Source organism: Carcharhinus amblyrhynchos, chromosome 6 (genome assembly GCF_965287045.1).
Source record: "Carcharhinus amblyrhynchos chromosome 6, sCarAmb.v2.hapA, whole genome shotgun sequence".
NCBI lineage: Eukaryota > Metazoa > Chordata > Chondrichthyes > Carcharhiniformes > Carcharhinidae > Carcharhinus > Carcharhinus amblyrhynchos.
Window position 1 is genome coordinate 119091012 of NC_137329.1, and position 15859 is coordinate 119106870.

General features: G+C 48.3%; 1 protein-coding gene across 1 annotated transcript in view; it reads right to left on the bottom strand.

Annotated features, from left to right (window-relative positions):
- LOC145344559 (carbohydrate sulfotransferase 11-like) overlaps positions 1–15859 on the bottom strand; it is a 179930-nt gene that overhangs the window by 113367 nt on the left and 50704 nt on the right. The window contains exon 2 of the mRNA XM_080191754.1: positions 8915–9000. Coding sequence (XP_080047880.1) covers positions 8915–9000 — 86 coding nt within the window. The remainder of the gene's footprint in view (positions 1–8914; positions 9001–15859) is intronic.

Below are 15859 nucleotides of genomic sequence, written 5' to 3' on the forward strand. Positions count from 1 at the left end.
AGAAACTCAGCTAATGTTCTGGGGAGCCAGGTTCGAATCCCACCACGGCAGACAGTGGAATTTGGATTCAGTAAAAAATATCTGGAATTAAGAATTGACTGATGACCATGAACCATTGTCGGAAAAACTGATGTCCTTTAGTGAAGGAAATCTGCTGTCCTTACCCAGTCTGGCCGACACAGCAATGTGGTGATTCTCAACTGCCCTCAAGGGCAACTAGCGATGGACAATAAACGATGGCCAAATAAAGTGTCACACGAATGATGGAGGCCAAAAGGTATTAAATATAAAGTTGCAGCAAAAGGAATAAAACTCAATGACTTGGTTATTAGTGTTCCTAGTTAGCTGTGTGGCCCAAGGATCGATGTAAGGACAAATGACCCTTGTAGACTGTGCATTAAACAGAAACCATTAAACAGGTTAAACAAAGCAGTGGGATCAATTTGGGGCTGTGTGAACCAACTAAGACGTCTAGTAGTTTAATCATTTAATGTCGGCAAGTGTGAATGTTGCCACATCAACCTGGGCTCACTGAGTGAACTCTGCCAGCACCAAACTGAATTTACCGCATAGAATCAGAATTTAGCCCAACAGATCTACTTGACTACACTAGTTGGGCCTCTTCCCATTCAACTTCAAATAAACCTAGCAACACAACCACTGAAGGTTGTAGCAACAAGCAATTTTCTTTATGCGTTCTGGGCCTGCATTTAATGCCCATCCTTAATTGTTCTTGACTCGAGCGGCTTGCTAGGCCATTTCAGAGGACATTGAAACACCTGGTAAGGATGGCAGATTTCCTTCCTAAAGGACATTAGTGAGCAATTAGACCTCTTAATTCCAGATCTTTTCTGTTGACTACAAATTTTGCTACCTGCAGTGGTGGGATTCGAACCCCAGGTCCCCTGGGACCCTGCATTACTGCTCCAGTGATAATACCATTATGCCACTATCTCCTCTTGAGTATAATCAAGAGATATAACAACTGCGGGGTCAAAACTTGAAAAATACTTGACAAAGTTAGACCCCACAGTGCAGAAGGCCATTTGATCCATCAACTCTGCACCAACTCACCAACAGAGCATCTTACTCACAGATTGACCCAACTAAACCCCTAACCTACATACCTTTTGGACACTAAGGGGCAATTTAGCAGGGCCAATCTGCCTAACCTGCACATCTTTCAACTGTGGGAGGAAACCGGAGCACCAGGAGGAAACCCACGCAGACACGGGGAGAATGTGCAAAGTCCACATAGACAGTAACCCGAGGCTGGAATTGAACCCAGCTCCCTGGCGCCGTGGGACAGCAGTGCTAACCACTGTGTTACCATGCTGCCCTGCTACAGGAAGATTACACAATAAAACGACGCCTGAAGTGAAATTCCTTTTAAGAAAATGAGGATGTGGGTTTTGGCCGAGACATTGGCTGGCAAGAGGTCAACGCTAAAATAAGGTTAAGTGTCTGACCCTGTTACTTTCTGAGCCTGATCTTTTGAACTAGTACATGAGAACCCTACTGAGCTATCTCCATCTTTGCTATGTAGATCAGACGCCAAAAATATCCTACACAAGGAGAGGCCTAAGCATGTCAATATGGAAATATTTTATTCTACATTTGTTTGTGGGGCTGTGAGTGCGCCTCTAGGCCCAATATGAAGCCTCGACAGAGTCTCGTTTGTCCCTCTTGGCTCGGATTTTCTGGCCACATTCTCCTCCCAACCCCCCTTCCCTCCCCTCTCCACCGCCCCCACCCCCACTCTCAATCCCACCTTACCCCTCCGTCCAGTGGATCAGACCAGGTTCAGGCAGGAGCTCTGTGGAAATTTACAGTTGATTGTTTTTTAGTCAATCCCCTGACTCCCCAGAGGCATTGCTCACTTCAAGGCTTGAACCACTCCCGTCACCGTCACAGCACTCCCCCACATAAGAACATAAGAAATAGGAGCAGGAGTAGGCCATCTAGCCCTTCGAGCCTGCCCCGCCATTCAATAAGATCATGGCTGATCTGTCGCTGCTCAGTTCCACTTTCCCGCTTTCTCCCCATAACCCTTAATCCCCTCTCTTATCAAAAACCCATCAACCCGCGTCTTAAAAATATTTAGCAAGGCAGCCTCCACCACTTCAACGGGCAGAGAATTCCAGAGATTCACCACCCTTTGAGTGAAGAAGTTCCTCCTCAACTCCGTTCTAAACCGCCCCCCTTTTATCTTGAGGCTGTGCCCCCTAGTCCTACTGTCTTTTTTGAGCGGGAAGAGTCTCTCCACCTCTATCCTATCCATCCCATTCATCATCTTATATGTCTCAATGAGATCTCCCCTCATTCTCCTAAACTCTAACGAGTACAAGCCCAGTTTATTCAGCACATCCCACACAGGGAAGGCGATGGCCTAGTGGTATTATTGCCAGACTATTAATCCGGAAACTCAGTTATTGTTCTGGGGACCCGGGTTCGAAGCCCGCCACAGCAGATGGTGGAATTTGAATTCAATTTTAAAAATCTGGAATTAAGAATCTATTGATGAAACCACTGTCGGAAAAAACCCATCTGGTTCAGCAATGCCCTTCAGGGAAGAAAATCTGCCGTCCTTACCCGGTCTGGCCTACATGTAACTCCAGACCCAAAGCAATGTGGTTGACTCTCAACTGCCCTCTGAACAAGGGCAACTCGGGATGGGCAACAGATGCTGGCCAGCCAGCATCGTCCATGTCCCACCAACGAATAAAAGAAAAATTTTCTTGCCACTCCGTGTACGCTGACCTTACCCGTGGCTTGGATTTTCCAGTCCCGCTGCAGTGACTGGAGATTTGGCTGAGTGCTGGCAGCGTTGTCGGGGTGCGTGAGACTGGAGAATTCCGGCCGCCATTTTAAAATCATGGCTGTCTTCTCAAAAAAAGGCAGTGGTATCAGGGTGATTCTGCAAGCTACCACTGTTGCAACACTAGCCTGATGATGAACTGACTAATCATCCTCCTTAATCTTCAAACATCAGCACAAAGGACGAAATAAGGAGAGCTCTATTGAGAATACAGCGTCCACAGTAAACATGGAAACTAGAAGCAGGAGTAGGCTATTCGGTCATTCGAGCCTGCTCCACTGTCCATCTTGATCATAGTTGATCATCGAGTGCAATATCCTGATCCCTCACTGCCACCTCCCCCCCCCATATCTCTTGATCCCTTTAGCCCCAAAAGCCTTCCTGAAATCACTTCTTGAAATCACACAATGTTTTGGCCTCAACTACATTCTGTGGGAGTGAATTCCACACATTCACCACCCACTGGGTGAAGACATTTCTCCTCACTTCAATTCTAAAAGGTTTACTCCTTATCCTCAAACTATGACACCTAGTTCTGGACTCCCCCACCATTCTTTCTGAATCTACCCTGACTAACTGTGTTGGAAGTTTATAAGTGTCCATGAGATCCCCTCTCACTCTTCTAAACTCCAGTGAATACAGTGCTAACCGACTTAATCTCTCCTCATATGACAGACCTACCACCTCAGGAACCAGCCTGGTAAACCTTCGCTGTATCCCACTATAGCAAGGACATCCTTCCTCAGATAAGACCCGGATGTACGTGTCATAAGAACATAAGAAATAGGAGCAGGAGTAGGCCATCTAGCCCTTCGAGCCTGCCCCACCATTCAATAAGATCATGGCTGATCTGAAGTGGATCAGTTCCACTTATCCGCCTGCTCCCCATAACCCTTAATTCCCTTATCGATCAGATATCTATCTACCCGTGACTTAAACATATTCAATGAGGTAGCCTCCACCGCTTCAATGGGCAGAGAATTCCAGAGATTCACCACCCTTTGAGTGAAGAAGTTCCTCCTCAACTCTGTTCTAAACTGTCCAGTGTGTCAATGGGCACTCAGTAATATTGAATACACCCTGCGGTGTGACAAACAGCCGACAAGAAACAAAGAAGAATCGGAAGGAACACTGCCCACTAATCACTTTGCCATACCCGGAATATTCTGGAACTGAGGGAGAGTGGGCATGACTGCAAATTCCAGCCAGTCTTAGTCACATCCTCCCGGGCTTGCAATCCCAGGGGATGGAGACAAGGACAATGATGAACAGAAAGCAGATCTCAGAAAGCTAATCCATCGTGGTGAGACAGTCATGGGAGAGTTGGATGCCACTGTGGTGAGACTGAGCGTCAGAGCCAACAAGGACAGTGGGGAGCACGGAACAATGTAATGACTGTTTTAACACTTACTGGAGCCATTGAAGGACATGGCAAGAATGGTATCAACTTGCAGTGGTTTGTTTACTGGAGATATTTCACTTGTGTGAAACATTTTACGCCTCGTTTTTGCTTCTCTGACTCAGCGCACCTCTATGCTGCTTAACTGGACTAAACATTTCATTCAGGCAGTTATTGTGTTGTTAGTCCAGTGCTTCTTGAAGCTTAGGGACCATCCTTCCCACAAAGTTAACACTGATATGTGTTATCTATTATATACTATATACATGTTGTATATTAACAAAGTATTTAGAGTGCAGAAGTAAAGAACAAAGAAAATTACAGCACAGGAACAGGCCCTTCGGCCCTCCAAGCCTGCACTGACTATGCTGCCCAACTTAACTAAAACCCCCTACCCTTCTGGGGACCATATCCCTCTATTCCCATCCTATTCATGTACTTGTCAAGATGCCCCTTAAATGTCACTACCATATCCGCTTCCACTACCTCCCCCGGCAACGAGTTCCAGGCACCCACTACTCTCTGTACATCTCCTTTAGACCTTACCCCGAGTAATTGACTCTTCCATCCTGGGAAAAAACTTCTGACTATCCACTCTGTCCATGCCTCTTATAGACTTCTATCAGGTCTCCCCTCAACCTCCGTCGCTCCAGTGAGAACAAACCAAGTTTGTCCAATCTCTCCTATAGCTAATGCTCATCACTTAATGCTAAGAAGGCAAGCAATTCATGCCAGTGCTGGTGGACTGTGACACAGAGGTTCGCGTTGCTGTTTCATAGCGCCAGGGACCTGGGTTCACAAAATCTCTACGGTGCAGAAGGAGGCCATTCAGCCCATCGAGTCTGCACCGACCACAATCCCACCCAGGTCCTCTCCCCATAGCCCCATATATTTACCCTGCTAATCCCCTGACACTCAGGGTCAATTTAGCACGGCCAATCCACACAGCCGGCGCATCTTTGGGCTGTGGGAGAAAACTGGAGCACCCGGAGGAAACCCAGGCAGACCTGGAGAGATGGTGCAAACTCCACGCAGTCAGTGACCTGAGGCCGGAATCGAACCCGGGTCCGTGACACTGTGAGGCAGCAGTGCTAACCGCTGTGACACCCCAATTCCGTCCTGTGCCGTCTCAATTCCGGCCTTGGATGACTGCCTGTACGGAGTTTGCACATTCTCCCTGTGTCTATGTGTGTTGTCCTCCGGGTGCTCCAGCTTCCTCTCACAGTCCAATGGGAAGCAGGTTTGGTGGATTGGCCATGCTAAATTGCCCCTTAGTGTTCAAAGATGTGTGGGTTAGGTGGATTGGCCATGCTAAATTGCCCCTTAGTGTTCAGAGATGTGTGGGTTAGGTGGATTGGCCACGCTAAATTGCCCCTTAGTGTTCAGAGATGTGTGGGTTAGGTGGATTGGCCATGCTAAATTGCCCCTTAGTGTTCAAAGATGTGTGGGTTAGGTGGATAGGCCATGCTAAATTGCCCCTTAGTGTTCAGAGATGTGTGGGTTAGGTGGATTGGCCATGCTAAATTGCCCCTTAGTGTTCAGAGATGTGTGGGTTAGGTGGATTGGCCATGCTAAATTGCCCCTTAGTGTTCAAAGATGTGTGGGTTAGGTGGATAGGCCATGCTAAATTGCCCCTTAGTGTTCAGAGATGTGTAGGTTAGGTGGATTGGCCATGCTAAATTGCCCCTTAGTGTTCAAAGATGTGTGGGTTAGATGGATTAGCCATGGCAAGTGCGTGGGGTTACTGTGTCAGAGAGCCAGTGCAGACTCAATGGGCTGAAGGGCACAGTAGTGACTCTATAATTCCACAACCCCATCTTCTCCATCTAACCCCATCAGGACCCTTGGCAGCTTTCCAAAGCACGGCACACTCTGCACCTCACGCCACTGGCTCCCAGCACCCAAGCCCGATGGTAACATGAGGGTGAGCTCGCCAAATCGCGACAGGTCAGAGGCAGAGCGAAGACGCAGGGGCTTCACGGCAGTGCGAACCCGCCAAATCTACTTTGGGTCCTTGCATCCGACTGTGTGTAGGCCCCAGTGATCAGAAAGCTTGCCGTGGGCACTGTGGCAGCTTCAGTGTAAAAAGCAGCTGCAGAGTAACAGGGCAGGGCTGTAAGAGAGCTGCGAGACAAAACAAACAGTAACCTTGTATGACCCTTCCAACACTGCAGCGTACTCAATAAGTGAAGTGGGAAATTTTGAGTCACTGGTAAAGTTTTCACATCAAACAGCACAACAGTCTGGAATTCTCCACCCAAATGAAGTGCGTTGTAAGAAAGTGCTTCCAAACTTAAGAATGAAAGCATTCTCTGATTAAAAATCCCCAGCCCAAAGTAACCAATTTAAGAAGTTTCGGAGTTTATTTATTAGTGTCACAAGTGGGCTTACATTAACACTGCAATGAAGTTACTGTGAGGATCCCCTAGTCGCCACACACTCCGGCACCTGTTTGGGTCAATGCACCTGATCTGACTGTTGGGAGGAGACCCGGAGCACCCAGAGGAAACCCACGCAGGCACGGGGAGAACGTGCAGACACCACACAGACAGTGACCCCACGCCGGGAATCGAACCCGGGCCCCTGGCGCTGTGAGGCCGCAGCGCTAACCCCACTGTGCCACCATGCCACCCCCCACCACCAACCCCCCCCGCCGCAAATGACTTGCTGTGCCATCAGATGACTTAACTGGCACGAGGACAGCGCTGTCAGAAAGCCTGGCACAGCTGGCGTTCAGCTTACCAAGCATCCCCCACCCCACAGGAACGTCGTCATCATTCGGAATGACCCTCGGAACCTTTGCCCCCCCTCTCTCCCCCATCGCCCCCTCAAAGCACTTGGTGGAAAAGCGCTGGTTAAGGTTTATTTTGGAGAAAAGGGATGTATTGTAAGCCAGCAAAACCTTGAGCTATTTCTGTTGCTGAGATGAAGAAGTGAGACATTTAGATGCGAGTTTCACCCAAATCAGTGTCAATCTCATTTTTGCACAATAACACAAGACTGCCGACAGTGAGTAAGAACCTCATTCTCCAACTTCCCTGCTTCATGTTTCGATCTGAGCCAATCAGGGCAGCACCATGGTTAGCACTGCTGCCTCACTGCGCCAGGGACCCGGGTTCGATTCCCGTCTCGGCTCGCTGTCTGTCTGGAGGCTGCACATTCTCCCCGTGTCTGTGTGGGTTTCCTCTGCGTGCCCCGATTTTGTCCCCCCCCCACCTCGCCACAGTCCAAAAATATGTAGATTAGGGGGATTAGCAGGGTAAAATATTTGGGACAATGGGATTGGGTGGGATGCCCTTTCAGCCAGTCACGATGGGCCGAATGGTCTCCTCTGCGTTGTAGGGATCGTAGAACGCTGAAACCCACTGAGATAGCCCTGCCCAAAGGAGCTCATTCGAACTTTGGATGATAGTCTAAGATAATGAGGGGTGGTGGGGGAGTTCAGGACCTTGGCAGGCAGCTGGCAGGAATCCCGATGCCCTACTGAATGGGGCACGGCCAAAAATTGGAACATGAGGTCTATCAAGAATCACCCGCCCCTTCAGATTGGATTCCTTCCCAGAGCGGGCAGCAACCTAATTATAACGCTGTCCTGCTAATTTTAGTCCAATGTTAATACAGACTCCAACCTTCATTGAGAGCAGTATGGGCAGGAGTTCGGAGCAAACCCGTTAAGTACACCACCGTGACGCCAATGTGAAAGAAAATAGGTCCCAACATCGAAGAGAGAAAGGCAAGGGCAGCCTGTACACGGGAACATCACCACCTCCAATCCATCCTGACTCGGAAATCTTAGTGTGAGGGGTGTTTTGTCTCACAGTAAAAATCCACCTAACCTGCACGTCTTTCAGGCTGTGGGAGGAAACCCGGAGCACCCGGAGGAAACCCATGCAGACACGGGGAGAATGTGCAAAGCCCACACAGACAGTGACCCAAGGCTGGGAATCGGACCCGGGTCCCTGGTGCAGTGAGGCAGCAACGCTGACCACTGAACAATTAGCCGATCTCATCACAAAAGCTGCTACGATCTTTCACATTTAGAGGGATTTGCACTCCCTGATGATACAAGGGCCTTTCAAGTGTCAGCTGGATGCGGTGTAGTCTCTGTCTTTTCTCTGACTGTCGGGTTTTTTGATGTCTCTCTTGAGCGCATGAAAGCTTTCCAGACTGTAAAATGCACCTGGGCCGCTGCATAAACTAATATCCAGCAGTAAGGAAATGAAGAATTATCTTGTGAGAATGCCAAGGTTCATTGTGTCACTTGCATCCCGTCCAACTAACATTTCCATAGCTAACACAGCAGAGGGTTATGTCCAGGGTGAGTTTGGGATAACAAGGTAATCCCACACCGCGCTGGGCTACACGTTGTCTCGACCTTTGGCCGTTGCCACATTTCGGACCTTTACAAAGCTCAGCGTCAAAAAAAAAAACAAGAGACAAAGTGAACTAAGCGCTTCGCTCAATCTGCGAAACACGCTACATGTCGATTCATTGCAGTATAAACATTTCCAACAGAAGAAAACCCCTCCGGGATCCTCTGTATAATCCCAGTAGACAGATCAAAGGCATCTGAGTCTGGCATTCCCTGGCACCCTGCCACCGCTCGAATTGGGGATTTCCTCGCTGGGTGCTGGACTGCTGTCTGCCTGTTGCGAGGTCAGAGTGCGTCGCACGTGCTCGGCTCGCAGGGTACTGACCTGGGTTGGGTTCTGGAGCTCCTGCAGCGGGGTCCTTGATCCTTTCCTGCAGCAGATGTCCACTCCGAAGGGCGTCCGGCGCATCACTGCAACAGAAGAGGGGACAGAAGGAAGTTTAGGTCGAGCCGCCCGTCTGTATTTCATTAGTGGCAGGATTTCTTGTGTCTGATTCAGGCGGGAATCAATCGTCGCCAGCCCCACTCCTGAGGCTGGAGCACACATTCCCCACTGACAATCCAGCGCGAGACCGAGGGAGTGCTAGACTGGCGGACGTAGTGTGCCTCAGGTAAAACTGAGGGCAACCCCCCCCCCCCCCCCCACCCCCACCCCCACCACCCTCCGCCTCTCTGAGGCAGGTGTGAAAGGGCCGAGGGAGTCTTCCCTAGCATCCTGACCAATAACAATCCCTCCCTCAGCACCACAAAAGCGGGAATCTGGCCATCATCTCATTGCTGTTTGTGGGATCTTGCTGTGCACAAATAGGCCGCCACGTCTCCTGCACTCCAGCAGCCGCCCACAGTTTAGAAGTACAAAATTAGTCGTTAAAAACACACGGGGACAACCAGAGATCATAGGAGCAGAATTAGGCCGTTTGGAATTCTCCTGCCTTCTCCCCGGAACGCCTTATTAATCAAGAACCAAGATGCAAGAAGAAATGCATTAGAAGTTCCCTTCTCTTTACAATGACTGAAATTTACCACGATAAGTGTGCCGAGGCAAGGAGGATGATTACTAAACGTTCAAATATCCACCTGCAGATTAGTGAGTGGCTTTGGATGATCTTCTGTTTTAATCAGAGATAGCCCCCGGCAAACAACTGAGACAAGTAGGGCAAGGCGATGGCCTAGTGGTATTATCGCTAGAAGCTCAGCTAATGTTCCGGGTTTTGTGTTCGAATCCCATCACGGCAGGTGGTGGAATTTAAATTCAATAAAGAAAATCTGGAATTAAGAATCTACAGATGGGCTGTTATCATCTGTAGACAATCGGCTATTGTCGAAAAAACCCATCTGGTTCGCTTCTGTCCTTTAGGGAAGGAAATCTGCTGTCCTTATCTGACCTGGCCTACATGTGACTCCAGAGTCAATGTGGTTGACTCTCGACTAGGGATGGGCAATAAATGCTGTAAATGCGAAGGGATAGCGTTCCAAAGCTTGTGGTGTTTACTCTCAAATAAACTTGTTGGACTTTAACCTGGTGTTGTGAGACTTCTTACTGTGTTTACCCCAGTCCAACGCCAGCATCTCCACATCAATAAATGTTGGCCAACCAGCAATGCCCACGTCCCATGAATGAATAAAAAAAATCATGCATTTACAAAGTGGTCCATAGTTTGTACAAAATCTCCCTGAGCTGTAAGCAGGGACCCACATCTCCCATGGAGTGTTGTCCTAAGGACCACTATCTACACTTGCTGGGCCTTGGACTGAGAGATCAGAACTCAACATCGAGGTGTGTCTTTTAGAATTCACCCCAAAACTCTCCCAGCGATGGGTGGGATAATATTGGCTTTCTTTGGGCCAAGTTATGCGGGTAACAACACCAACAACTCGCATTTATATAGCACCTGTATCACAGTAAAATGTCCCAAGGTACTTCACAGTGAATATTACATATAAAAATCACATGAGCTGATACTAGGGTCAGATGACCAAAAACTTGGTCAAAGAGATAGGATTTAAGCAGATTTTAAGAGAGTGAGGCTGGTGGGTTTAGAACCTTAGGATAGATTGTAAAATCCCTGCAGTGCAGAAGGAGGCCATTTGGCCCATTGAGCCTGCACAAACAACAATTCCACCTAGATACAATCCCCGTAACCCCACGTATTTACCCTGCTAATCCCTGACACTAAGGGGCAATTTAGCATGGCCATCTTTGGATCTAACCCGCATCTTTGGATTGTGGGAGCAAACCGGAGCTCCTGGAGGAAACCCATGGAGATACAGGGAGGGAGTTAGGGAGGGTTTGGGGGGGGGATTCCCTCTTAGAGCTTAGGGTCCAGAAAGCCGAAAACGAGGCCGGCAATGGAAATCAGGAAGATTTAGAGGGCCAGACATGGAAGAGGCTACAGAGGAACATACGAGTTAGGGGGCAGGAGTAGGCCACTTGGCCCCTCAAGCCTGCTCCTCCATTCAATAAGATCATGGCTGATCTGACAGTAACCTCTCGCCCCCACCCCCACCTTGTTTACCAAGGGATATGAGACTGGAGAGGGTTACAAGGCCAGGAAGGAATGAGGTCATGGTTATTTAGGGGGCATTAATCCAACCGTGGTGTTGGTTTTGCTCTTACACGCAAATCCAAGGAAGGGGTTCATCAGATTGTCCCGAAGTCTGCGAACAAAATATCCCCACTGATTTCTCTTTACATTGCAGGAATGTTAGCCTTTAGCCTGGGCCTGTTAAGCAGGGACCTTTAAGTCAATTTGAAGTATCTCCAGGCTATTGAACCAGTCCTGACCTTAAAGCAATGGCTCTTCACCTCAGTAAACCCAATTAAAAGACAAGCCAGTGTGTACTGATCGGCCGATAACAAGTGTAGGAAAATGTTAGTTTAACACTAGATAAACATCTCAGGATGTCCCATTGGTCGCGGAACAATAGATTGCTGTCAGATGGAACCGAATCAAAGGTGGACTTAAAAAGATTTCACTTGGTGGAATAATAATTATATGAAACTAAAGTGAAACTCTCAAGAAGATAAGAGAGCTATGCCACCTTGCCGGCCTGTTCTGAAGGCACAGCAGCACCATTAAGGTGGCAAAACACTTGACAGTGGCATCGGCAAACAACATTCGGCATCAAGTCACGTCTGGGGCTTTGGGAACAGCTGACCGTTAGTTCGATAAAGGAGATCGGTTTTAAGGAGTATCTTAAAGTGAGATAGTGAGGATTTGATTTGATTTATTATTTGTCACATGTATTAACATACAGTGAAAAGTATTGTTCCTTGAGCGCTATACAAAGCATACCGTTCATAGAGAAGGAAAGGAGAAATTGCAGAATGTGGTGTTCCAGTCATAGTTAGGGTGATCAACTTAGTGCAAGGTAGGTCCATTTAAAAGTCTAACAGAAGAGGGAAGAAACTGTTCTTGAGTCGGTTGGTACATAACCTCAGACTTTTGTATCCTTTTTTCAACGGAAGAAGGTGGAAGAGAGAATGTCTGGGATGCGTAAGGTCCTTAATTATGCTGGCTGCTTTACTGAGGCAGCGGAAAGTGTAGACAGAGTCAATGGATGGGAGGTTGGTCTGTGTGATGAATTGGGCTACATTCACGACCTTTTGTAGCTCCTTGCGGTCTTGGGCAGAGCAGGAGCCCATACCAAGCTGTGATACAGCCAGAAAGAACGCTTTCTATGGTGCATCTGTAAAAGTTGGTGAGAGTCATAGCGGACATGCCAAATTTCCTTAGTATTCTGGGAAAGTGGAGATGTTGTGGGCTTTCTTAACTATAGTGTCAGCATGGGGGGGGCCAGGACAGGTTGTTGGTGATCTGGACACCTAAAAACTTGAAGCACAGTGGCACAGTGATTAGCACTGCTGCCACACAGCGCCAGGGACCTGGGTTCGATTCCCAGCTCGGGTCACCGTCTGTGTGGAGTTTGCACATTCTCCCCGTGTCTGCGTGGGTTTCCTCCGGGTGCTCCGGTTTCCTTTCACATTCTGAAAGACGTGCTGGTTAGGGCGCATTGGCCATGTTAAATTCTCCCTCAGTGTTACCCGAACAGGCGCCGGAATGTGACAACTAGGGGATTTTCACAGTAACTTCATTGCGGTGTTAACGTAAGCCTACTTGTGACAATAATAAATAAATGCGGGGAGGGCATTCCAGAGCGGAGGGGCTTTAGCAGCTGAAGGCCAACGGTGAGACAATAACAGATTGAAAGTCAAAGAAACTGTTTGTAATTAGCTGCCATGTTCCGCTATCTCACGCTTGTCGTTCCCTTTGTAAATCAATCAGCGCTGTTGACATTACGAGCGGACCTCACTGACCAAAAGGGAGCGGGATTGTCAGATGAAGCTCAGGTGATAAACTCGTTGAGGCGCCTTAACAACTGTATCTCTACCGCTGTTAGATTTCAAACTCTCTGACTCACTAATCCATCGCCCGCTAATGTTGCCACAGAATTCTGTCTGAACATGGCTTTACATAAAATAGATCTGACAGAAGTGTGAACAAAAACATATGTTAATACATCATAATCATGTAGCTGCTTCTTAAAGAGTCCCATATGACAAGAATTGGCCCCTTGACGCTCTGTTGCGACCTAGGACGACGCTGTTCATCCTCAGACGCGTTGCAAGTGGTTTAAAAAGACCCAGAATGTGACTGTTAGACTGTTTTCAACAAATATACGACCTATCCAGCAGTTGTGAGAAGTGCAGTTTCAACGCAAGCTTCTTTTTAAAGCATTATCACCGCAGTTAGTGGTCCAAATGGGTGGGGTTGAGGAGGGGGGTTGGGGCGGGGTTGTGAAGAAAGTCTGAGAAACTTTTGTTCAGTCGCTAACACTTCTACACGACATGTAACACCCATGTGCTGGGACCACAAAGGAAGCAAACAGCTCGCAACGCTCAAAACCACTTTTGTCCAACTATTGTTCTCTCTTTTCTGTGGAGAGATTTAATAGAGTTCTCCAAAATGATAAGGGACATTGATACAGCAAATAAAGAGAAGCTGTTTCCACTGACAGGGGGATTTGCTTTAATATTATGTAATTAGCCATACTCCTTGAGGGTCCACTGGCATCTCGCCCTCTCTGAGGGCCCACTGGCATCTCTCCCTCTCTGAGGGTCCACTGGCATCTCTCCCTCTCTGAGGGTCCACTGGCATCTCTCCCTCTCCGAGGGACCACTGGCATCTCTTCCTCTCTCTCCCTCTCCGAGAGGCCACTGGCATCTCTTCCTCTCTCTGTGTTAGAGAGAGTGGTTACATCGCTTGAGGGACACCCATTCACAACGAATGGATAGAGCGGACGTGGGGAAGATGTTTATTTTACTAGGAGAGGTTAGGATCCAAAGACAGAGCCTCAGAGTAAAGAGACAACCTTTTAGAACCAAGCTGAGGAGGAATTTCTTCAGCAATCTGTGGAATTCATTGCCACAGAGAGCTGTGGAGGCCAGGTCATTGAGTGTCTATAAGATAGAGATGGATAGGTTCCTGGTTGGTAAGGGGACCAAAGGTTACAGGGAAAAGGCAGGAGAATGGGATTGATCTGTCTGTGTGGAGTTCGCACATTCTCCCCATGTCTGCGTGGGTTTTTACCAGGTGCTCCAGTTTTCCTACCACGGCCCAAAGATGTGTGGGTGAGGTGGATTGGCTGTGCTAAGTTGATGCTAGTGTCAGGGAGATTCACTGGGTAAGCATGTGGGGTTACAGGAATTAAACCCAGGTGGGATTGTGGTTGCTGCAGACTCAATGGGCTGAATGGCCTCCTTCTGCACTATAGGAACTCTATAGATTCTACAATCAAATGGAGGAGCAGATTCAATGGGCCGAATGGCCTAATTCTGCTCCTTTATCTTATGATCTATGATAAGTGATAAAAAGAGGGAAAATGGAGGCGGGTCCCAAGTCAGATTCGGTTGGGATGAGGAATTGGGCCGACAACCCTACGGCTTGAGACACCAGACATCTAACCAACTGAGCTAACCGACCCCCATAAAGCTTCTTAAGAAGCAGGGAAAAGATTGAAGCTTATTCACACCGGAACGTCGTTGCTATCTGGAACGTGCTGTCCCAAAGGCTGGCTGGAAACAGCTTCCGAAAACTTATCAGTGTGAAGAGCCGCGGGGAAGGAGAGTGGGTGGGTGGTGACAACAACTGGAGAACTCTCTCAATGAAGTTTACAGGCCTCCCTTTGCCCCCCCTTTGCTCCGAATATTCCAGGAAACTCCATCCATGATAGTCTCCACCCGAACGTCATTCGTCACTCATTGAAAGGTCAGAGGGCTGCCTCACGGGAGTTGAAAGTGACTTGGGCAATCTCGCATTCGTACGTCCTCCGCCCCCCCCCCCACCCCCCCGACTTACCCACGAACCCAGTACGACAGTGACAGACCGAACAAGCTCAATGTTGTGTTCAGCAGGAGAGAGAGAGAGAACTGAGGAGGTGATTGCATCATCTTTCACGATGTACAGACTGGTCCCTATAAATACTGCCTTTGCAGACGAGATGTGGGTATGCCGGCGTTGGACTGGCGTAAACACAGTAAAAAGTCTGACAACACCAGGTTTAAGTCCAACCGTTTTATTTGATAATAGACTCACAAGCTTTCGAGGGGACTGCCTCTTCGTCAGGTGAATGGAGAGTCAATTGCCCCTTAGTGTCCAAAGATGTGTAGGTTAGATGGATTGGCCGTGCTAAATTGCCCCTTACTGTCCAAAGATGTGTAGGTTAGATGGATTGGCCATGCTAAATTGCCCCTTACTGTCCAAAGATGTGTAGGTTAGATGGATTGGCCGTGCTAAATTGCCCCTTACTGTCCAAAGATGTGTAGGTTAGATGGATTGGCCATGCTAAATTGCCCCTTACTGTCCAAAGATGTGTAGGTTAGGTGGATTGGCCGTGCTAAATTGCCCCTTACTGTCCAAAGATGTGTAGGTTAGATGGATTGGCCGTGCTAAATTGCCCCTTACTGTCCAAAGATGTGTAGGTTAGATGGATTGGCCGTGCTAAATTGCCCCTTACTGTCCAAAGATATGCGGGTTAGATGGATTGGCCATGCTAACCTGCCCCTTACTGTCCAAAGATGCGTAGTTAGGTGGATTGGCCCTGCTAAATTGCCCCTTACTGTCCAAAGATGTGTAGGTTAGATGGATTGGCCGTGCTAAATTGCCCCTTACTGTCCAAAGATGCGTAGGTTAGGTGGATTGGCCATGCTAAATTGCCCCTTACTGTCCAAAGATGTGTAGGTTAGATGGATTGGCCGTGCTAAATTGCC